The 24,835-nt window shown below is 41.0% G+C and overlaps 1 protein-coding gene across 5 annotated transcripts in view; it reads left to right on the top strand.

The window, feature by feature from the left end:
- The first annotated feature begins 2,377 nt into the window (after positions 1–2,377).
- Positions 2,378–24,835, top strand: part of KCNQ5 (potassium voltage-gated channel, KQT-like subfamily, member 5) — a 771,186-nt gene continuing 748,728 nt past the window's right edge. For all 5 annotated transcript variants that reach the window (XM_006835755.1, XM_006835757.1, XM_006835759.1 and 2 more), the window contains exon 1: positions 2,378–3,118. In XM_006835755.1, coding sequence (XP_006835818.1) covers positions 2,727–3,118 — 392 coding nt within the window. In that variant the 5' untranslated portion in view covers positions 2,378–2,726. The remainder of the gene's footprint in view (positions 3,119–24,835) is intronic.

Here is a 24,835-nt window from a genome sequence, read left to right on the forward strand (position 1 = left end):
ACTTTCTTTCACTTGCATACAATACATTCCCTGCATAAAGGGGCAGAATGGTTAGTGCTGGCGGCTAATCAGCCCTTGTGAATGGCAGTAAACACAGCCATTGGAGTAAAACTTTGTGCTGTCTGTAAATTCTCTGATGGAGATGCCCACTATAGGGTGGAAGGAATACTGCACTGAGAGAGAGGCAAGGTGATTGGGTTCCTAGAAACCCTCATACTACTTGTGAAAACTTGAGTGATCCCCTTCTCAGGGCTTTGTTACCGAAGGTAACCCTAGATTAGATGACTTCAAAGATCCTTTACAGGTCTAAACGGATACTCATCACTGTATCTGATTTTTGTTTGTTTAAGTTCAACGTCATTTGCTTAGTCAACATCACAGTTTCACTAATATTATTGATGCTCTCCGAGGAAAGCGTCATTTAGAAATAAAGTAACTCACTTCTTTTTTTTTTTCATGGAAAAACATGTTGCTGTATTCTGCCTTTCCAACACTTTCTTCATGCACAAGGGATCCAACCGGGCCAGCAGGTGGAAGTGTCCTGACCTAGCCAATGGTGCCTGAACTCTGCAAGACAGAAAACGTCTTGGTTAAGAGGAAGTGATTTTCATTTTACTGCCTGCAGAAAAGCAGAGTTTTTCAACTTTAAAGAGTGCTCGCGAGTCATTTTAAGTGTCTAGATCTTTCACCCTGAAAGTCCCTGTGCGGGGACTCTAAATATAGCAACAACAAACTCCCCCCGCCCCCAGCACGGGTCCCAGGCAGCTCCTGGATTGGAGAGTTTGTTCCAGGGTGCTCTCTGCATCTGCCTCGAATAGCAGGGCACGGAGCATTCTCTCTCGCACCTCCACAGTGCGTGGGTGTGAAGTGTATTAGAGGAAAGCGAGAGTGACTCTGGGTATTGGTGCTTGGTGCACAGTCACATGGTCTAGCTGCCAGCTGTGAGCGGTTGCCCGCCAGAGAAGGCTGTAGGAAGGGACGGAGGGAAGAAAGGTCCTGCCAGCGGCCAGGAACCAGTGAAAGGGCTTCGCACAACCAATAGCCACAATAATAAAATAAATAAATAAAGCATTTAAATTGAGTATTGGCCAAGGCAGAAAACCACCGCCGCAGGTGTAGATGTATGGATAAGGCACGCTGCAATAGATTTTTTGCCGAATTCTTGTCTCGGGTTTAGGCTACGGAAAGAAAAACTAAGCACACAGAAGCACCACCTTTCTACTATCTGCTATGGCTTTGTGGCAGAAACTTAGCTCTCCCTTCAGTTTAACTTTAATATGTTGGGTGTGTGTGTGAGCTCTGTTGGAAGTAGTTCTCACGGCAATTGTGATGTTTGACTTGTTATTCGTTATAATATATTATTTCTGAAGACCACAAAGGCCACAGCTTGGAGGGACAGAGGCCTCCCTCCAGGTCAAGGGTGAGAGCTTTTGGCAGCCCGAATGACAGGGCTAGAGGAGCCCCAGCCACAGTCGCTCCTCACCACACATCTCTAACCCAGAAAGTTACAGCATGGGAGTGAGGTTAAGGGGAGTGAGGACGTCTAAAGCCTGCATCCAGAAGTCCCCACCTTCCACGACTGTTCTTTCAGGCGCTGGGGCGCCTATACCTACTGAGATATAGTGGTTTAATAGCTATCTCCGACTACAGGGAAATTTTTTGACAGAGGGTTCCTCCTTTGTGGGAGAGATGCTCCACTGATTTTTCAGCGCTGTAAGGAGGAGCTGGGTGGGGGCGGGGCGGCAGCTTGCTCATCACCAAAGAGCCATTTCGGGGGTTTTACACCTTCCCCACAATCCAGTTTCCCTCTGGTCTGGGAACGATGTACATTTACTCGCAGGCTGTCTGATACTGGGATGGAAAGTCATAGTTTGCAGGCTGGAGTAAGCCACGGGAAGATGCCTGGTCCCCCCATTGTGGGCTCAGCAGTCTCGTCCTGCGGATCTGCACACTGAAGTGTAAAGGGATCCTCGGATGCGCGGGGTCCTGAGCGCCACTACTGAGAGCGTCGCCTGAGCATCCACTCGAGGACTGGCTGGTACCTAGAGGGCAGAGCAGGGCAGGACTGTTCCCGCTCATACTCCTTGTGGAAGGATGGCAGGACCTGGAGGCGCGACGTAGCAGCAGGAGAGCTCAGCGACCTGTGTCTCTAGTTCCTCCTCTGGCACCTGGCTGACTTAACCTTGCAATCCTTAGCCCCCTAAGAGAACCAAACGAAACTTACACTCAGAGGAGCTTTGAAGCCTCATTCCCTGCTGTGGTGGGGTGGAGGGCAAACACAATCTGGGCGTGCGGAGCGCGAGAAAAAAGGGGGAGCCTGGACTGGGTGTGCGCGCGTGGGAGCGCGCCTCGGTGCGCCCCGCACTCCTGTGCTCAGCCTGGGGGCACTTCGGGGAGGAGAGAGAGGTAGTCTCAGGAATCAGAGAGAACCAAGGAAAACCTCTCAAAGTGACTCCCAAACAGGTTTGGATTTCGAATTGGAGGCTAAAGGCTGCTAGAAATTGGGACGCTTCTGCCTCCTCTGCTCACCCCCAGCCCCCGCCCCGAGGGCCTGCGGGTTTGCTGGCTGACTGCTTCCCCGCCCCTGGCTCCGGAGGTCGCGGGCGGGCAGGCGGGCGGGCGCCCCGTCCGCCGCTGGCTTCCTCTTCGCAACTCGCTGGCGTGCATGAGGCCGCTGCCCCCGCCGCAGGCACTGGCGCCCCCCTCGCGGTGCCGGTGGTGATGCCATGCCCCGCCACCACGCGGGAGGAGAGGAGGGCGGCGCCGCTGGGCTCTGGGTGAAGAGCGGAGCGGCGGTGGCGGCGGCGAGCGGGGGGCGCCTGGGCAGCGGCATGAAGGATGTGGAGTCGGGCCGGGGCAGGGTGCTGCTGAACTCCGCGGCCGCCAGGGGCGACGGCCTGCTGTTGCTGGGCACCCGTGCGGCCGCGCTCGGCGGCGGCGGCCTGAGAGAGAGCCGCCGGGGCAAACAGGGTGCCCGGATGAGCCTGTTGGGGAAACCGCTCTCGTACACCAGTAGCCAGAGCTGCCGTCGCAACGTCAAGTACCGGCGGGTGCAGAATTATCTGTACAACGTGTTGGAGAGACCCAGAGGCTGGGCGTTCATCTACCACGCGTTCGTGTGAGTACCCGCGCCCCAATGATATCCCCAGCCACGCCCGCATCGGGCTGGGGGCTTGTGCGCCTGGCCCCTTGGGGCACGCTCCACACCCGCGCGAGCACACACACACTCACACACGGGCGCACGTGGTGGCTTTTATTTCTTTGCACGTGTTTGTGGTCTTCCTCCTGGATCGTCCCCCAGCCTCACCTCGCTGGCCTCTACACAGAGAACACTCAGTATAGTCCAGGCACTGTGGGCTAGAGTCCGGCAGGCGCTTGCCTTCGGAGGCGCGGATAATAGGGAGCGATTAGGTCCCAAGATACTTAAACTTCACCCGAGCGGGGCGCCCGGGAGCTGAGAAATGCAAAAGGATGACGTGCGCCTGAGTGAGGCGTTTGAGGGTGTATTGGAGAGGTTGGGAGGTGATGGGGGTAGGAAGAGGTGGAGAGAAGAGAAACATAGAGTTGTGTCCCCAGTCCTGGGGGTGGAGCTGGTGAAGTTGCTACTTGTTGGAGAAAGCAACTAGATCTTAAGTGCGCCCGGAAACACGCCTCGTCACCAACTCAACCACCACCAACGGAAAATCTGTCAGTGCATATAACCCTTCCTGCCACAACACAGAAAAGGTGGACGAGGTCTACCAGAGGCGAGCAGGGCCTGGAGACGCTGTGCTTCTGCATTGTGGCGGGGTGGTTAGAGGGGAGAGAGGGGCGCAGGAGCGCGGGCCAATGTGCGATAGCTGATGCGCAAATGGAACGTCTTTGACAGAGTTCATGCAGTGGGTTAAGTAGGCAGTTGTGGTGCTGAGTCAAAGTGTGAGTATAAGTAAGCCCTTGCCATCTAGCAGAGAATGTTTAATGAGAAAATGATTGGAAGCAAATGTTTATTTTTCCCTTAGGCATTAAAAACCTTTCAATGGCTTTAAAGTTTACTACTGTTTTTCCCACAACGTCCCTTTATACAGCCTCCTGCTAGAGTTAGGATTTTCTGACATTTTAAGGTTGTTTTTATACGTTTTTGCTTAAAGTCATCTTTCTTATCTTTTCTTACCTGTTTTCCTCTCCTTTTTAAATTTCTGCTTCTATATGTTAAAATGGACTGTAAAGTATTAGCCTTAGGGAACCAGGAGAGAGTTGCAGGCACTGACTGATAACATTCTTTGTTTCTTAGTGAAATAGATTTTGAACACAAACTAGGTTTGTTTTTGAAATGAGGTCTACCATCCAAACGTAACTCCCACCACTGATGGCATCCACGTCAGAAACAGTTTTTTAAATACATGGGTGAAGGGATTGCTGTAGTATTAGAGGAACCTGGAATTTGACCACGTAGGAAGCAGCAAATGTGGTTCTGAAAAATTACACAGCAAACTATTGCAGATACATTTAAGAGTCAGGAAATTGATGTAATCTACAATTGTGGGTCTCTGGTGTTTGGAAATTTTTACTTTCTCAAATTGATGTGAACCTGTAGCATTAGGTAGGATATTCCAGCCAATTATCCATTTGACAGTGTACACAGGAAAACATATTGCATCATTATTGCATCAAGCGACACAACTTTTTTTATTATTATATGTAACATTCACATCGATTTGGATGTTGTTACTATAATAAATGATAAACAGAAATACTTCTGGTACATTTTATGTTCATCCCATTGAGTGGATATACTCTTATTAGGTAATGACTCTGATAAATTATTTTCAGCTGTAAGAATGCATTAATAACAGCAGTAATGATCTGTGTTCAGTTTTGGAGCAAATATGTACTGTACAGATAATGCTTACTATTTTGTTTCGGCAAAAGTATGCTCAGAATAGTTGATAGCTTTGAATTTACAATATGCCTTTTAAGGCTTTTCATTTTTGGAAAATTATGCATTATGTATCCAGAGGAGTTAAAGTAAACTTTGGTTAGCCTACATATTGTATATCTTTACGTTTTTGTATTTGAAAATGAATGGCAATTTCTTGAAACTTGACATCTTTGATTCAAACTGTGTCTAAATAACTTTTTATGATCTTAAAGAATTATTAAATTTTGATAACTGAGTTTTCAAAAGATTCAAGTTTAGATAATTCTCTACTCACTGGATTTTTAAAATCCATCTAGCAGTCTCTTTAGTAATAAAAAGGAAAGATATACTTGTTAATTCAATATTGTTACTCTGAATGTTTGCATTACACATGTCTAGAGTCTGAAACTGTAATGCCTGTACAATTCGATAGGAGTGCTAGAGCCACATTAGCACAAATAAGGGAATGGATAGTATCGTTTTAGGGGAAGGGGGTTTGTAGCTACAGCAGACTTTGGAGAAAGAGGCAATCTTTGCCAACCGCTACTTGTGATATTAAATAAGTTTTAAAATAACTGGACTTTATACATTAGATTAATAAAAGGGAAGTTGCCTTGATCTATAGGTATAACATGCACATTAATAATAAAATAAATTATAAACAAACAATTTCTAGAGAGGTGCAACTAACTAATTCCTTGCCAACCTGGGAATCCTCAAATCTTGCTTTAATAACCGTTTCTGTAGCACATTAAGGTTCTTGCCAAGAACAAGCGCACTGTGATTAATGAGGTACTTCAGGGATGGAGTTACTTGGTGGACCAGTATTTTTACTGCCAAGAAAAAAAGTATCTTTAGTGTCATGTTTCATGTAAAGACAATTTTCTGTAAAATAGGCAAAAACATTATTATAATGATATTACTGGTATAAAGTGTGGTTTAAAAAATTACATATCTCAGCCTACTAATGTGATAGCTGGCAAGAGGTAGTAGCCTACTTTATATACTTCATTCTAATATTTATAAATTATTGGAGATTGGAAAAGTGTATGCCATTACTGCTGTTCTTTAGAATTTACTAGATACCTATGTATCCTTTCTTCATCCGTGATACTACTTTGTTTTGTAAATGCTCCACTGGAAGATTTATAGTATTTCCCTGCCTGATCTTCTGATGTTTGTACATAGCTTTCCAGCTCTCCAGTCTGATACCACAGTGTTTTTCCTAAAATACAAATCTTGTCATGTAATTCACTTGCCTAAAATCATTCTATAATCCTCCATAATTTGTTCATTCGTTCAGCTATCCATCATTACCTTGTTGTCGTTAGGTGCTTTTGCGTCAGCTCTGACTCATAGTGACCCTATGCACAACAAAACAAAACACTTTCCACTCCTGCTGCATTCTCACCATCATTCCTGTATCTGAACCCATTGTTGCAGCCACTGTGCCAGTCCATCTAGTTGAGTCCTTTCTCTGACCTACGCTTTAGCAAGCATGATGTCCTTCCAGGGACTGGTTCCTCATGTTCAAAGTGTGTGAGATGAAATCTCACCATTGTTGCTTCCAAGGAGCATTCTTGTACTTCATTCTTGTACGTGCCGTAGTCTGCATTGTTGCCAGTTGTTGTTGTTGTTGTTGTTAGTCACTGTTGGGTCAGTTCCAGCTCATGGCAACCCTGTATAGGGTGTAAATCTTTGTGGGGGCAGAAAGCCCTCGTCTTTCTCACATGAAATAGTTTTTGGGTTTGAACTGCCAACCTTGTAGTTAGCAGTCCAGTGCTTATCCTACAGGGCCACCAGTGCACTATTGCCTGTAATTTCCAAATTAATAAGACAAAGGCCTCCACTCTCAAGAAGTGAAAAACACCTCCGTTTGGAATTGCTGCAAGTGTGTGAAAATATTAATGTGAAACAATATTATAAGTGCCTTTATAGAGATATGTACAAAGTCCCATGGGAAAGGAGAAAGAAGGGAGGGAAATGAGGGCAGAGGGGTCAGCCTAGGTTTCAAAGAGGAAGTGAGGCAAGTGAGGCTTTGACAGATCAGCAGCTAATATTCAGGAGAGCAAAGTACAGGGTGTTGAACAAATTTAGTAGAGAAACAGCTAGAGGATAGGTATGGGACTATGAAGTAGAACAATAATTTTAAGTACTGTTAAGTGTCTTCAGGATGAGGACAGCAGCAATCAAAAGAGGGTACAGCAAAAAACATGCATGTAACCTGGGACTAATACCTGACAGGTCAAATCCACCACATGTGCTGAGGGAGAGAAATGAGGTCGTCTGCTCCTATAAAGATGTATAGTCTCAAAAGCCATCTAGGACACCACCCTGAGTTGGAATCAACTCTATCAGTGGGTTTGGTTTGGTTTTGGTGACCTTGGATAGCCTTAGATGTTACCTGTGGAGTCTGGTTTATATCTTGCAGGCAGTAATAGTCACCAAATGGTAGTAAGTGGGGAAGTAAATTGTCAATGAATTTTGGAAAGGTTTGTCTTGGATTGAAGGGTACAAAATGAAGTCAATATGATCTGTCAATAGGCAATTGCAATTGTCCTCATTTTCCATTCATTCTTTCATTCTTTTTCCATGAATCCATTCTACAACAAATTCTTCATTATCCATATGTGCCATGACATGTTCTAGGAACAGTAGGGAAGAGAAAGAAGGATTTAATTAGAGAAATGTTAAGCACAAAAGAAGTGTCAAGGAGGTAGAATTAGCTTATAGTTTTCATGAGTCTGATGTGTAGGGTAAGGAAGATGATTCTAACTTGGATTTTGAAGCATGGAAGTGCCATTCACTAAGATATGGGCCAAAGGATGAAGGACAGATTTTCAAGGCAATATAATAATTCGTATTCGGACACACTGAGGTTCATATGTTTGTGAATCATTTATGTGGAAATTGTAAGTGGTGTGAGCACAGCAGTACACACAACACACTGAGTCTTTTGCCAGTGGGCCTTGAATCAGCAACCAGAGGCATTTCTGGCAGACAGAATTCATTTTTATTTTTTTTTAAATAAATGAATGTGCTTGCAAATCTGCAATTTAATCTAGATGTCTTCATTTGATATATAAGTTTAGAAGCCTCTAGAAGTGTCATGTTCATTTAAGCAATTAATGCAATTAATGAGGTAGTCCAGAAAATGCAGTGAGATAAGAAAATGGTAGAGGATAGAGACAACATCAACAAGTGGATGTTAGAGTAAAAACCCATAGATAAACCTGGAAAAATCATGGCAGAGAAACCAAATGGCCTAGATGAAAGCCAGGAGAAAACGAAGGGGAAGGTGTATAGGAAGAGTTTATGGTCAGCAATTTCCAGAGTTACAGAAAAGCCTAGAAAATTGGATGAGATTTCATTGGATTGGTCATAAAGGAAATAACTGATGGTCTTTACTATCTATGACAGTATCAGAGGAGTTGGGAAGGTCATAAATATGATTTGAATAGATTGAAGCATAGTAAAGCGTTTAGAAAATGAAGACAGTGGTGTAAGGTAAACCCCAAATTGCCCATCTTCTTGCATCATTTACAGACTTTCTCCTCTAATATTCAACCTGAGCCCCAGCCTTACTAAACTTCTCTATCCTTTATCTTATCTTATCGTTTTTTTGTTTGTTTGTTTTTTGCTCATGGTGTTCTCTTTGGCTCTTTCCACTCCTTGTTCTCTGCCTCCCCCACCCCCCAATTTACAGATTTACTCTTGGGCACAGTTTTCAGACAATTCTCTCCCTTCGCCAGGTGTACCTGGTATCTGGTTCCTCAGCACTCTGAGAATGTTATAATGGTGCTGATTCCACTGTGTGGTATTTGCAGACTACGTATCTGCCTCTCGCACCTTGTGGAGTACCTTGTATTGAGTAGGCCCTTAAGAAGTGTCCACTTAATAAATAATAAGTAAATGAATCATTTTCCTTGGAAATCTTCCACAGAAGAGTTTCAGAGCAAGCCAAAGTGGGAGGAACTACCGAATGCTTTGGTTTTCTTAGAAGATTCTGATGATTTTAGTATAGTGAGAGACCAGTGTTTTTTCCTAGCTCTGAGACATTAATTAGCTTTATGATTCGCAGCAAGTAATTTCACCTTTCTGGATCTCCAATTCTTCCTCTGCGAAGTAAATGCAGTAGTGTCTCTTTTCCAACAGAGAAAATAGAGAATACTGGTGAGAATCCAAAACACTATAGTAAAATAAAGTAGTAATTGGAATGAATAAAAAATTATCTGAATCTTTTATCATTTACCTTCCTTATCTTTGTGTGGAAGCGCTACCTCCTAAATGGATTTTGCATTTTGTTCTTCGTCCCTGTGGTTAGGTGGCACATAGTAACCAAAGTGATATTTCTACAGATGTAAACAGAACGTATCATTTCTCTGCTTGGAAGAAGAATCTGCTTTTTGCTTGTTTCCTCCATCCAGTTCCTTAAAGACAGGGGCTCTCTTTGTCTTGTTCTCTGCTGTTTTTCCACATCAGTGTTCATCACTAAAGTTGCTCCATGCAAAATGTTCGTGAAAATTTTTTATTATCTTTTCATTCCATTTTTCTATGAACTTTTTTGAAAACCTCTTGTATGTGGATTCACTTACTTACACTCCAAATTTGCACAACACAGTTCTGATTTTCTTGTGGGAGCTGGAGTTTTACTCTTTTGACCTTTCTCTGTGTCAAGACTCAATTGGGCCCAAAGATTCACTTTGTTACTTACATTCATCTTCTATTTTAAATGAAGTCTGTTCTTGTTAGGTGCCATTGAATTGGTTCCGACTCAGCAAACCTATGCACAACAGAAGGAAACATTGCCGGGTCCTGTACTATTCTCACAGTCTTCCTGTGTTTGAAGCCAGTGTTGCAGCCACTTTATCAATCTATCAGTCTATCTTGTTGAAGAGCTTCCTTTTTTTTTTTTGCTGACCCTGTATTTTACCAAGCATGATGCCTGTGTCTAAAAAAAAATGATGATTGCATTCTATTTTTGATCCTGAATTCTTTAAAAATCACTGATTTTCATTTATTATAGAGAGACTTTGGAGTCCTTTTGTGGAGCTGCAGGATAATGCATTAGGCCACTAGGTCAGTTTGAACCTCAGGATCGGCAGTTCAGACCCACCAGCTGCTCCTCAGAAACCCTATGCAGGTTTGCTATGAGTCAGAACAGACTCAATGACACGTAACAACAAGAACAGAGAGACCTTAGAGAAGTTATACAACTTTATATCATAATAAATTTTGGGCTTTGTTGGTATGGTACTGGACTGGGAGCCACAAGGTTGGTGGTTCAAACTCCTTCTAAAGGGTCACTGTGAGTCAGAATTGACTTGACGGCAGTAAACAACAACAACAATATTGTAATATAAAATACCCTGCAAATCAATCTATTTTCTGAAATGTAAATAAATAAATGTTTTGATATTTGAGAATCATCTTCTAAATAGAATTGTAAATTTTTTTAGTATTGGAACATAATCACTTAAAAACATCAGAAAAGAGTATTTCAAAATAGAATGAAGTTTTGATAAAAGAAACACTATAAACAAAGAATATAGCCTGCAGCCTTTTGATAATTGCATCCAAAGTAATAGTGCCAGTTTTTATTTTTAATCGCAAATGGCGCTTTTGGCAAATGAAAATGCCAGCAGAGCATGTTTTTTCCTAGCCCAATGGTGTGAAACTACTTGACGTCCAACTGTAGAACAGCCAGCGCTCATGGTTTGCTTAATGATTTATAGATACTTCCATTTTCTTTTACCTTTTCATCAACCATTTATAATAACTCTATTTGAAGTTTTATTTGGTTGCAATGTGGGCGAGAGATTGGCCACACAACTGCAGTTATTCATAATTAATAAAGTCATTTGATGGGCCACAGACTTTCAGAAAATGCTTGTTTTCCTTTGCTATCAGCTTGTCAAAAGAATGAGTTTTGCACTATGCTATTGAAGTTGTCAGCTTATAAACATGTCTAATATATGTGCATAAATGTTCCATAGGGTGTTACATGCTGTTGAGTCAGTTCTGACTAACAGCAACCCAGTAAAGAGTTTCCAAAGCTTTATAATTTTGTGGGAGCAGAAAGACTCATCTTTTGCCCATGGTGCTCTGGAGGTGGGCTTGAACTGCCAACCTTGTGGTTCTCAATCCATTGTTTGTCATATAGAGCCACTATATACATATATATACACATGCACACACTGTATCCTTTGGTAAAGAAGTTGATGTTGTTGCTGTTGTTAAGTGCCATCAAGTCAGTTCCAACCCACAGCAACCTGGTATAGGGTTTCCTAGGAGTAGCTGGTGAGCTTGAACCAACAGCCTTGTGATCTAAACCAACTTTGCAGTCCTGCACATTAATCCACAGAGACTAATGCAAAAAATTTTTCCCTTCTTTCTGCTACTCTAAAATGGAATAAAATGCAATTTAAAAATAAAAACTGAGACTACTCTTCGTAACTTGATAATGTAAAGATGATACCACATTTTGAAAGATACTTATATCTAATTCTATATGAAGAGATGAGACAAATTTTTTATAAATTCAGCCATAGTAGTCCTTGTTTTCATGTATAGTGTTGGTGGTTATGTACCATGAAGTTGGTTCCAACTCAAAGAGACATTATATAGAAGGGGTGGGGAACATACGACCTACAGGTTATATAAAGCTCATGAAATCATTTGGTCTGGCCCTGCCAAGGCAACAAATGTTCCAGCACCACATTGTTACTGTTGTTAAGTGCTGTGGAGTCAGTTCTGACTCATAGCAACCTTTTAAAGGGTTTCCAAGGAGCAGATGGTGAGTTTGAACCACCAACCTTGAGGTCCAAATGACCTGTGTTCCAGCGCTTATCCTGCAGCACTACACCAGTATCACATTGTTGTTGTTAAGTGCCGACAAGTTGATTCTGATCCATAGAGACCCTGTATAGGGTTTCCGAGGAGCAGCTGGTGAGTTTAAACTGCCAATCTTGTGGTTCAAACCATCTTTGCAGTCCACTGCATTAGCCACACCAGGATTCCATTGTTGTTGTTAAGGCTGTGGAGTCAATTCTGCCCCATAATGATCCTGTATAGGGTTTCTAAGGAGCAGCTGGTGAGCTGGAACCACAGACCTTACAGTTTAAATGACTTTTGATTTTGCAGTCTGATGCATTAACCCACAGCACCACACCAGGACTCCAGGACTCCATTGTTCTTGTTAAGTACCATGGAGTCCGTCCTGACTCATAGCAACCCTGCACAGGGTTTCTGAGGCTGTAAATCTTTACAGAAGCAGAAAGCCTCATCTTTCTCCTGGGAACGGCTGGTAGTTTCGAACCGCCATCCTTGAAGTTAGCAGCCCGATTCGTAACCACTACGCTACCAGAGCTCCTTGTTGTTGTTGTTGGTAAGTGCCATCAAGTCGGTTCAGACCCACAGCGACCTTGGATAGGGTTTCCGAGGAACAGCTGGTGAGCTTGAACTGCCAACCTTGCAATTCAAACGTCTTTGCAGTCTGGCTCAGTAACCCATAGCACCACACCAGGACTCCTTAGGGGATGAGTTAATTGAATGTTTAACCAAATATTTGGTGTTGTTAGGTAACATCAAGTTGGTACTGACTCATAGCTACTCTATGCACAATAAAGCCAAATATGGCAGGTTAATTTTTAAGTTGTACTGCTAATTTTGTTCTGCTCCTGAATGAGGTTATAAATATCCAAATGGCCCTTGAGGGGAAAAAAAAAAAAAAAAAGATCCCCCATCCCTGCTACATAGGGTTTCTAAGGCTGTAAATCTTTATGGGAGCAAAAAGCCTCATCTTTTTTCCGAGGATCGACTGGTAGATTTGAACTGCTGACCTTGTGTTAGCAAATCAACTTGTAACCCAGTATGCCACCAGGACTCCTTTACATTGATAGTACCTATGAGATAATTCTAGCATCTTTACTCTTTCTTCAGTCACCTGCAAAATTACCTTTTGTAATTAAAATTTTATCTCTCTTTCTCTGCCTTTGCTTATTTACATTCAAGTTGGGTTGACTTTTAATTAGCAGCCATTATGCATACCAGGTAATGTGCTAGATGCTGATGCTTCAAAAAAGAGGGTGATGGGGACCTTGAACTCAAGGAAATTCTATTGAGGAATAAGATTCATTTTGGGATTTGATTATCAACTCTATCTTTGCTGATCTGATGACTCTAAGTAAGTAGTTTACAATATTAGTTTCTTACTTTGTAAAATGTTGTTAGTTTTTAGGTACTGTCAAGTCAATTCTGATCCATAGTGACCCTATGCACAATGTCTGATCTTACACCATCCTCACAGCTGTTGTCAAGCCTGAGCCCATTGTAAAATAGGAGTAATCAAACTACACTATGTAACTACTTAGCATGAAAACTGTTACATAGTAAGGACTGGTGTGGTACTGTAGGATCAACAGTAGACTTCAAACCACAAGGTCAGCAGTTCAAACCCACCAACTGCTATGTGGAATCCCTGTATAGAGGGTCGCTGTAAGTCAAAATTGACTCGAAGACACTTAACAGCAACAGCAACAACAATGCTATTATTAAAACTGGAAAGAAAAATAGAGCTCATAAGGTAGAGGGATATACTTGATATGGTAAAGGTCTAGGATTTTATCCTCTAACAGGGATGTGACATTTACAGAAGTAACAGTGTCATTAGTTTTCCAGTTTATATTGATCACTGAAGCAGTTCAATGAATTATAACTTGAAGCGGACAACCTCTTTAACAAGAAGTCAGTTTTGAAATGGTTGATCCAACCCAGGCAAAGGATAATGAAGACTGGGAGTGGGACAGTGGTTGTAAGGAGGGAGACAAAATATGGTGAGGCAGTTAAAATACAGTGGCAATTACAATGGTGTGGTGTTGTAGGATGAGCACTGGACTATAAAGTCAGGTTGAACTGTAAGGTTAACAGTTCAAACTCACCAGCTGATCCTTGGAAAACCTGTACAGGGTCGCTATGAGTCAGAATTGACTCGATGGCACTTAACAACAATGAATGATTGAATGTGAAAGATGAAGAAGAGCAGATTTATTATTTTTTTATTTTCTGTCTTAGGTAGATAGTGGAGCCATTAGCTGAGATAAGGAACACACATGGAGCAACAGGTTAGATGGAGTGTAGTGGGCCATAGGATGAGTTTAGCTTAGAAATGCTGAGCTTTCAGTGTCTTTGGGATTTCTGATAGTTTATGTGCAGTAGCTTGTGAATAAAGATTGAAAAGATATAAAAATACAGACAGGAATTAAACCATTAAGGAGAGCATTTTAAGAGAGAGGTCAGTAGGTCAAGAGTGAAAACCTGGGGTATGTCAGAATTTAAGGGCTGAGCAGGAGGAAAGGAATGAAATGGAGTGTTAACAAAGATAAAGAGGAAATAGTAGACAACAAGGTACTAAGATGGCCATGGAAACGCAGGGTGTTGAAAGAGTTTCAAAAATAGTTACCTCTGAGATGTAGAGAGTGGTTTTGTAAGATAAGGCACAAGGAGTTGGGATTAGATCTTGCAATGTGGAATTCTTCAGTGATTTTGTGACCTTACCAATGCCTGCCTTGAGTGAAGTGGTGAAGCCAAAGCTAGGTTGCAGTTCACTGAGAAGTGAATCAGAGAAGAAACAGCAAATGTTGACTATGCTTTCAGTTAGTTTGGCAAGAATGAAAGAAAAGGGAGGGGGCTGTAGCTAAAAGTAAATACTAGATTTAATAGAAAAAGTAAGAGAAAATGAAGTTAAGGGAAAGGAGATTGTTTATCACCAATAATAGTTATGTTTATTATTGACTACATGCTGGATATTATTCTAAATTCTTTATACACATTAACTCTTTGAATCTGCAGTGTCCTTTACGGTATTATTAGTAATACTATCTGCCTTTATATCAGACCAGAACACTTGAGGTAGTGAAAGATGTAGAATCTGCCCAATGTCAGTTACCAAATTAATGACAGAACAGAATTCTGAACCCAGGTACTCTGGCTGCAGAGCCTGTTTCTATGTTCTTAGCCATTATACCATTATACCTCTATCATGGATGGCGCCTGTGGGCGAGGACCCCTCATATCAGATAGACAGACTAATTACAAAAACTACTTTGGGGTCTAGTGTAGCTCAAAAATATTTGTCGAATAAATCAATTACAGTTAAAATCCCTTGCAGTCTAGTAGTAGCAAATTTGTTTTAACTTGATAGTATCAGGATATTTGTTCATCTGTCCTCACTTTCTAACCATCTCAAGTTCTAATTCTTTCATAAAGTTTTTCCTGCTAGCTCTGGCTTTTTTCGTTACCTTTATTTACCCCCCATAGTTTTTATTATTTATACCATGTGTTTTAGCCTTTAATTACATTCTTAAATTTCCCTCTAATTAAATTGTTTATATAATTCTTCACAAATAGCTTGTGTCTAAAGAAACCAAAGTACCCTCTTTTCTATCTCCTATGGCATCCAGCCCAGATTCCCATTCTTTATTTTTAATCAGGTTTTACCTAGTTTATTGCTACCATTGGGATTATTTTAACATTATAACATTTTCCCTTATATTCTGGCTTAAATTGTGTAGCTGTTTGTATTGAGGTCCCAAATTGCTGTAATTGTTTATTAACATCTTTTGCTACATGTGAATATTAAATTCCCAATATATATTTTCATTTCAGGATACCTAAGATTCTTTAAAACATAGCAGTAGTTGTTTCTATTAACTATTGTAATGGCTAAATACAAAAGAGCTTTGTTTTGAAATGATTTTATAGGATTTTCGTTCTCTTTTTAAATAGCAAATAACATACTCTTTTCTTCACACTGTATAACTACATACCATTTACCTTCCATGCTTCTCTCTCTCCTCTTCCACGTATACATTTCAACTGTACATTTCTTCCTTTCTCTTTCCCTCTCTTTCATTTGTCTCATCATCCACCACTCCCCAATTACACTATCCCTAGTTTGCTTGTTTTTTGTTTTTTGCTTATCTCTTTTTCTCCCTTTCTATGTAGACACCTTTCTTGAATAGTGTTTCTCTTCATTTCTTTTTGCCAGGTTGTGAAATTTTAATCTATCTCTCTACTAAAGCTGTCTGTTCTTAGTCATGAAATACACCAGACCCTCTAATTACTGACCTGGTCCAAGAGTAGGCTGTAGTGTGGAAGCTGACTGGGCTACCTAATTTACATATCACTGTGCAGTAATTAACAGAGGCTGCAAGAAAAAGGTGGGGGTTTAGATATTGAATTGGGGAAGGCTTGTTTTTCATAGCATTTTATTTAGGCTTAAATTTCTTCGATAATAAGGGTAAGAAGACAGAATTGCATTTCTTTATCTATTTGTCTTATAATCTGGGACTACTCAGATATTCAGTGAGTACTTTTTTAAAAGATTATGATTTCCCCCACTCTAAGACTAAAATTCAAAGGGAACACATGAGCAGGCTAGCTTGCTGGTAACCACACTGGTCTACTGGTGAGCGGAAGGGGGGTAAAGGCAGCAATGAAAAATGGGCTGAGCTCAACCATGTTCCATAGACTCCCATTGATCTGGAGATGAGAGAGAGAAGAGGAAAGGCGAGACTGTCCAAAGTGTACTGAGACTTGGGAACACCTGAGCCCATGGACAAGGACATAGCCGCAGAGGGCTAGAACTGAGAGTGAAGCATCCAGCTGATAGGAAGTGAGGGGAGATGCACAAGAAGACCCAAACTTGCAGATAGTAACCACTTGTTCTAGCCTATGTTGTTGTTGTTGTTAAGTGCCGTCGAGTCGGTTCCGACCCATAGCGACCCTGTACAGGGTTTCCGAGGGTGTAAATCTTTACGGGAGTAGAAAGCCTCATCTTTCTCCCGCGGAGTGGCTGGTAGTTTCAAACTGCTGACCTTAAGGTTATGCTACCAGATAGCTTGATAATCAGAACTCAACTAGAGGAAGATTTAAAAAAAAAAATTGATAAAGGAAATGAGGGCAAATTGCCAAAATTTGATGAACTTGACCTATACTCATAGAGGTAGTCACTCAAAATACCAATAGAGAGGGAAGGAGTTTTCACATCAAGTATCAGTGCTATCCTCTCTGAATACAGGGTAGATATGGATGGGCAGCTTAGACATTGACAACCCAAAATGAGGGGTGGTAAAGGCACAAAGTGACTGGCTTGCAAGTTTTCAAGAGGGAGCCTAGTTTCAGAGGGTGCAGGGGAAGGTAGAATCTCCACTGAGTGGTTTCCAACCTGCCTAGATGGGTCTGGTAAAAAGAGATGGGGATAAGATTCTTATGATTCAATAGTGAGTAATTGTTATCAAGACTAATTGCGATATCACAATTGTAAAGGTAGAAGTTTTGTAACAAAAGTGGGGGAGTAGTTAATCTTACAGTCCAGAAACAGAGGCCCCTAGGATCATCAAGGGAGAAGAGCACAAACAGAATGCGGGACCTTAACCAGTGAAGAAGTGGCACTGGAGATGGAGGCAGAGATGGGGACATAGAGAGAGGGAGCAGCTGAGGACTCCAGGTTCATAAGAAGAGAGGGACTGAGAGCTGGCAGCCAGGAGGCAGGCTTGCAGAATATACCCTTTGGTGGTTTAAATTATTATATATGCCTGAGTGTTTGAAAAAAAAAAGAGCTAAAATGAATAGAGAGAAATACTGTTAACTGATGGTATGTGTTGATTCCAACCCATAGTGATCCTGTATAGAGTTTCCAAGGAGCAGCTGGTGAACTTGAACCACCAAATTTGCAGTTCAAACAACTTTGCAGTCTGATGCATTAGCCCACAGCACCACAGGGATTATAATCATTGTAATGAAACAAAGTATATGATTCGTTGAAAGTAAAACTGATGATCTGCCCTGTAAACTTTCACTCAATTCACAATAAAAACGTAAAAAAATAAAGATTATGCTTTCCAAGTTGGGAGTTGACTATTTAATTTAGCAGTGTATCAGGAATTAATTTTTATTCCAGATAGAATTACTATAGATAAAGGTGCAGTATTGTTAGTAGTTGATGTTGAGCTACAGCTCATGGTGATGTTATGTATAACAAAGGTCTCCCGTTCCTATGTTATTTTCATGGTCATAAGTATGTTTAAGTCCATTGTCAACGGCTATTGTGCCAATCAATTTCATTGAGGATTTCTCTCATTTTTCGCTGACCCTCTGTTTTATCAACCATTATGTCCTTTTTCGATCTTTGCTGATGATGTGTCTAAAGTAAGCGAGTAATATCTCATCATTCTCGTTTCTAAAGAGCACTCTGGTTCTATTTCTTCTAAGACTGTTCCGTTTATTCTTCTGGCAGTCCATCGTGTATACAATATTCATCACCAGCACCACAATTTGAATGCACCAATTCTAAATATGTTTGTAACATATCGTTAAATAGCAGTTAACTTTAACATATTTACCGCATACACTGTTATAGTTGTTAAGGGTTTCCTTACTCAGTGAGCCAAGAAATCGATTTTTTATTTGGCAGCAGAGACGAGATCTCCCATTTTCATGTTTAATTGGAAGGCTAAAGCCTGGTTTAAAAATGCAAGTTTACTATAGAACTACATACCAGGGGACTTAAAAGGCTTGTGGGAAAATTCCATTATCTTGTCATTCAATTTTTCCATGAAGTTTTGAAGCCCCCTCTTCTGAGATAGACAACCACCTGTATTTTTTTCTAATTGAAAAATTTTCTAAAGGACAGACTCTGGGAGAATTATTTCCATAACTGGTTTTTTTTTGTATGGGAACAAAGTTTAGGGCTTCCTTTTCTCGAACCATGTTTTCTCTCACACTCAAACAAGAAGACTAGATGGACTTAAGAATTTGGATTCTCTTCCACAGGTTTTCGGTCACTGGATGCATGTCTCAAATTTCTGATTTGTAAAATGAGGACATAATTCTTCAGTGCTGATTCACTAACCTGATCTTATGCTATGGGTAAGGACCTGGAGTAGGAGCTACAGGGGATAAAAAACAACTCAGATAAGTATATTCCCTCAAGGAATGTTAGTCTAGAAGAATTTTAGTTTATGATTTACTGAACTACAGTACCCATCTCTCTGATATGACTTAGGATGAAAGCAAAAGTTGACCTTTCTCCAGCAGCATTTAGCTATTGCTCCTATTGAATGGATTTATAAAGTAAACTCCTGGATCACTACATAGAGAGCTGCTGATTGCCAGTTACTGGACCCTTTGGGAAACTTGGAAGTCAGGTGTTTAGCACTCTATGTGCAGGTGGGTGTTCTCCTCAGGGCATCCCACACAGAGGCCGCCCCACACTGGAGTTCCCAATCACCATAGTAGTTTCTAAAATGTAGTAATTAAACTCATTACATTCAATGTTCTAGTTAAAGCATTATGAGAATATTTAATTTACTCCAGAGTGCAAACCATTATTATGCTTGAAAATACTTGGTTTTGGGATTTTACTTTTACCCCCAAAATGGCTTGAGAAAAATAATGTGAATTAAAAGTTTATTTTTTAAAATCAAAGGAGGTAATCAGATGCCTGTTTATTTTAAGCATACACCTCAAGCTTCTAATATTGTCAACATTTACATTCTAATTGTGATAGTTAAGGTTTTGTGTCAACTTTGCTGGGCCTGAATTCTTAGTGTGTTAGCAGTTAAGATGTACTAATCCCCTTCATGATGAGACCTAATATAATATAATCATTCTTAGGATGTGATTTGATGTGATCAGCCTTGATCTGATGTAATTATCCTATGTATTGTAAATCCTCACTTCTGTGATGTTAATAGGCCATATACAATCTACAGGGTTAGGTTGTATCTTCAGTCAATTTATTTTGAGATATAAAAGAGATGAAAGAAGCAAGCAGCACTCAGAGGGACCTACTTCCACCAAGAAAGCAGAGCCAGGAATGGAGTGCATCCTTTGGGGTCCCTACTCTGTGAAGCTCCTAGATCCAAAGAAAGATTGATGCCAAGATACATGGCATGCTGGGCCTACAGATGCTGAAAGGAGACAACAAAGTCGACAAAGAGGGTAAACTTTCCCTAGAGCCAGGGTTCAGGCTTTGGTCTTCTGGTCTCCTAAACTGTGAGAGAATAAATTTCTGTTTCTTAAAGCCATGCACTTGTGGTATTTCTGTTATAGCAGCATTAGATAACTAACACACACATACATGGAAGGAAAACATTATACCCGGTCTTTCATGGACCTTAAAATATTTCACCTGATCGTCTAATTCAGTTGATTTTCTCAAGACTTGTGAAAAATGTCTCTTTTCTTCAACAAGAGCATGGTGCTTCAGAGTGAAAGCTAAGGGGTTCCTATTAGAAGGTCCTGGATAGAGCATGTTATCCAGGAGAAAATGTGTAACAGAACTCAAATCACAAAAAATACCAGACTTACTCATTGGATAGAGACTGATGGAACCCTGAAACAATGTTCTTTGGTCGCCCTTCAGGTCTGGATGAAACTGAACTCACTTCCATGGCTCAATTTTCGGCCAAGCAATAGATAGGCATATAGAGGGGACAACAACAATAGTGAAGTATGCACGCCACAAAATGGTCCACTGTTGAGATCAGTGGGTGGGATAAAAGAATGTTATATTGAGAGGATTGCAATCATTGAGATGAAATGAAGTATATAATTTGTTGAATGTAAAACGCATCATCTTCTCTGTAAACCTTCACTGTATTTACAATAAAAAAAGTTTTGTTTTTTATTTTTAAAAAAAGGGTGTTCATTGTGATCTCTTAAGATGCTCTCAGTCCATTTCTTTACGCCTTTATCCTTGGCTTCAAATGGATTTCAGAACCATATCATCTGTCAGGTTAAAGAAATAAACTCTTGTTAAGTGCCGTCGAGTAGGTGCCAACTCATAGCGACTGTTTGAACCACCAACCTTGCATTTCAAATTGACCTTGAGTTTGAGTGCTTATCCTTCAGTGCCGCATCAGGGCCTCATCGTTCTCCCGCGAAACGGCTGGTAGTTTCGAACTGCTGACTGTGAGGTTAGCAACCCAACTGGCAACCGTTATGCTACTAGAAGTATTGTTGTTGTTATGTGCTGTGGAGTTGGTTCCGACTCATAGCGACCCTGTACAGGGTTTCCGAGGCTGGAAATCTTTAGTTTTGAACTTATGACCTTGCGGCTCACAGCCCAATTTGTAACCAGTACGCTACCAGAGCTCCGCGGGAGAAAGATGAGGCTTTCTACTCCCGTAAAGATTTACACCCTCGGAAACCCTGTACAGGGTCGCTATGGGTCGGACCCGACTCGACGGCACTTAACAACAAACAACAACAACGCTACCAGAGCTCCTTAGGTAAGGTTAAATTAGTTTTAAATTTATTGTGCCCAATGATAAAAACCATTTATTTCTGTTTTGCCTAATCAAAAGGAAAAAGGTAGAGAAGGTGAATGACAATACATATGACTTTTGGGGAACTCACTTATAACCTTATAACCTTCATCATAGAATCCTGAACTCAAGGTACAACTATTCTTATTCATGCAGTCCTTGACAACTAGAAGAAATGACAGACATTTACTTTAGGGACAACAATTGTACCAAGTTTTAACATTCAAGTTGAGCATCTAAATATTTTATCCCAGAAAAAAGCCAAGTGAGTTCCTTTACACTCAGATCCACCAAGAAATGTACATAATGGGATGGGTTTGAATCAGCTCATAGGATCAGCCATCTTAGTCAGAGAGTCCTACTTTAATCTGGCACTGAGTTGATCCTCAGTACTTTGAAAAGTAGAGCGTGAAACACACAAGGAAAAGTAGCCAGTCTTCATGTTTGTGCCAGTCACGTTGACTTCTGGACAATCACCCAGGCCACCAGTTTGGTTTGACCATACCACAGTAGCCCGTTATCCCTTACTTTCAAGCAAATGGCCTTGGAAGGTGGAAGTGAGAGTTTCACAGTATCTCTAACAGGAAAGATTTCCTTACATGGTTCCAGAGGGTTTGCTTCCCATGTTGGATTTAATAAATGACTTTGCAAATTACAGTTCTAAACTAGTTGGGTCATGCTGCTGAAAGTTGTTTTCCAGAGCTCGCAGATTTGAGGTTTTATTCCAAGCTTCAGGGTATAAAGTGGATATTAAAAATAAGTTTATGGATAGCACTTAGTGAGGTATCCTAGACAACAATAAACAAGAATAGTTTTGTTTTTTTTTTTTAGATCACATTGTACTGGAGAAAGCAGAATATTTCTTTAATTTGAGGTACCAAAAAAATCCAAATCTACTACTGTGAAATCGAATCTGACTCATAGTGACCCTATATGACAGAGCAGAATTGTCTCATAGGTTTCCAAAGCTATAAATCTTTATGGAAGCAGATTGCTTCATCTTTCTCTCATGGAGTAGTTGGTGGGCTTGAACTACCAACCGTTAGGTTAGCAGCTAAGTATTTTAGCCACTATGCCACCAGTCTCCTTCTCATTCAAGGGAAGATACCATAATTCACAATTGTTGTTAATGAAAAATCATACTTTTTTCCTCCAAAAAAGGTTAAGACCTGTAATTTCCCCCCCCCCCCCCCCCCCATTTCTTGTTGGTTCAAATTCCTTTTTCATATTGTAAGGTTAGTATAGGTTTGCAAAGCACATGCTGATATATTGAAAGACCTCTTCACAATAAATGTACTATGGAAGTGTTATGTTTGCTTCTAGGACCTCATGTAAAGCTAGAGGTTGCTCTAGAATAAGTGTTTGGGTATGGTATGGAAATTTAAATATTACAAGGACTGAGTATCAGCTCTGGAAATGTGAAGGAAGGGAGAATAGGGGAGAATTCAAAAGGAAAGCCTGAGTTTTCAGTCCCTTATGGCCTTCTGGTAGGCAAAAGACATGAAAGAGTAAAAATTTTTGTAGGTTTTGAGCAGGTATGACCATGACCGAGAAGAAGTCAATTAATTCCGATTTAAGGAGATGGGATAAACAAATGAACTTGGAACCTGTTTGGACTTTAGGAGAGAGATACAGACAAAGGGATGACAATTACCATGATAGAAGTGATGGATGAAACAATAATAAAGGTGCTGGGAGATGAGTGTAGGGAGAGATGTTACAGGAATATTGGTACCTGAAAGACAAGAGGGAAAAGAGAGTCTTGGGAGAGACAAGAGAAAGGGTAGGACAATACAGCATCCAATACATGAAGGAATTTCAAAGAAGCATCGTAGTGTGGTGAGAGTGTTACAAAGAAGACAGATGAAAATGTACACTAAGAAAGAGATAATGTAGATGGTTCCTATAAAGCAGGAAGTCACAGGACATAGAATAAAACTCAATCACCTAGAATGGTGATTCTACAGCACCATGTGTTAAAACATTCAGTTTCATAGGAAAAAAACAAGATTTCCTTTTGTTGTTGTTGCTATTCTTAGGTGCTGTCCAGTCGGTTCTGACTCAATGAGTCTATGCACAATAGAATGAAACCATTGTGTACCATCTTCACACTTGTTACATGTGGGCCTATCGCTGTTGCCACTGACTCAATCCCTCTCGTTGGGGTGTCTGCCTCTTTTTGCTGACCCTCCACTTTACCAAGCATGCTATTCTTCTTCAGGGACTGATCCCGGTGCATACATTATAATAGTATTAACTGGTCTTTGTTGTAGGTGGATGGGTATTATCCTATCACAGACAAGATTGTACTTCAAGATGGATCTGGAAATACTCTTTTTAATGACAAATGTAATGCCATTCCTCTTCACCTTGTCATTCCTGGCATAGTAAACCATATAATTATCCAATTCACAATGCACAGTACCAGTCCATTTTAGTTCACTGTTACTTAGGATATCAATCTTTATGTATTCCATTTCATTTTTGATGACTTCCAGTCTTTCTAGTCATTGTGGTTGTTACAAGTCGTCGAGTCGGTTCTGACCCATAGCTACCCTGTATAGGGTTTCCTAGGAGTAGCTGGTGATCTTGAATGACTGACCTTGTGGTCCAAACTGACTTGGCAGTCCAGTACATAAACTGACAGAATCAGAACAGGACTTCTGTAATTTTATGTTCCGATTATTAATGGATGTTTGCAGCTGTTTCTCCTCATTTTGAGTTGTGCCTCATCATCAAATGTAGGTTCCCAAAGCTTTACTCTATTCACTTCATTAGGGTCAACTCTACTTTGAGGTGGCATCTCCTCCCCAGACATATTTGAGTGTCTTCCACCTTTGAGTGGCTTATCTTCTAGCACTATATCTGACAATGTTTCCTTGCTATTCACGTGGTTTTTAGTGGCTATTCTTTCACAAATGATCTGCTTCGCCTTCCTAGTCTGTCTTATTCTGGAAGCTCCTTTGAAATTGGTACACAGTGGGTGACCCTGCCTATATTTAAAATACCTGTGGCATAGCTTCCAGCCTCAGAGCAACAGAGAAGTCTCTACAGAACAACAAACTTAACAGAGTGTGGTATTGTAGGGTATTATGTTGTTACGTGGCTAAAGTGCCGCAGAATCATTTATGACTCATAGTGACTCTGTATAAGGTTTCCAAGGATCCACTGGTAGGTTTGAACCATCAACCTTGTGGTTAGCCTACAGTGCCACATCAGGACTTCTGCTCTTAATCCTCTTACTGGTTTATCACATCAAATCACATCATAGAAAATCATCACATAACTGCTACATCATTAGTAACTGTCAAACCACTGAGAATCATGAGCCAGCTAAATTTACGCATATTTTGTTGTTGTTGTTGTCAGGTGCCATCGAGTCGGAAACGACTCATAGCGACCCCATGCACAGCAGAACGAAACAATGTCCTATCCTGGGCCAACCTCACTACCGCCGCCATACTTGATGCCATCAATGATGCCACCTGGCTGATCCATCTTATTGGGGGTCTTCCTGTCTTTCTCTGATCCTCCATCTTACCCAGCATGACATCCTTTTCCAGCGACTGTTCCCTCCTGATAATATGTCCAAAGTATGAGAGACGAA

The sequence above is a fragment of the Chrysochloris asiatica genome, unplaced genomic scaffold (genome assembly GCF_000296735.1).
Source record: "Chrysochloris asiatica unplaced genomic scaffold, ChrAsi1.0 scaffold00019, whole genome shotgun sequence".
Classification (NCBI taxonomy): Eukaryota; Metazoa; Chordata; class Mammalia; order Afrosoricida; family Chrysochloridae; genus Chrysochloris; species Chrysochloris asiatica.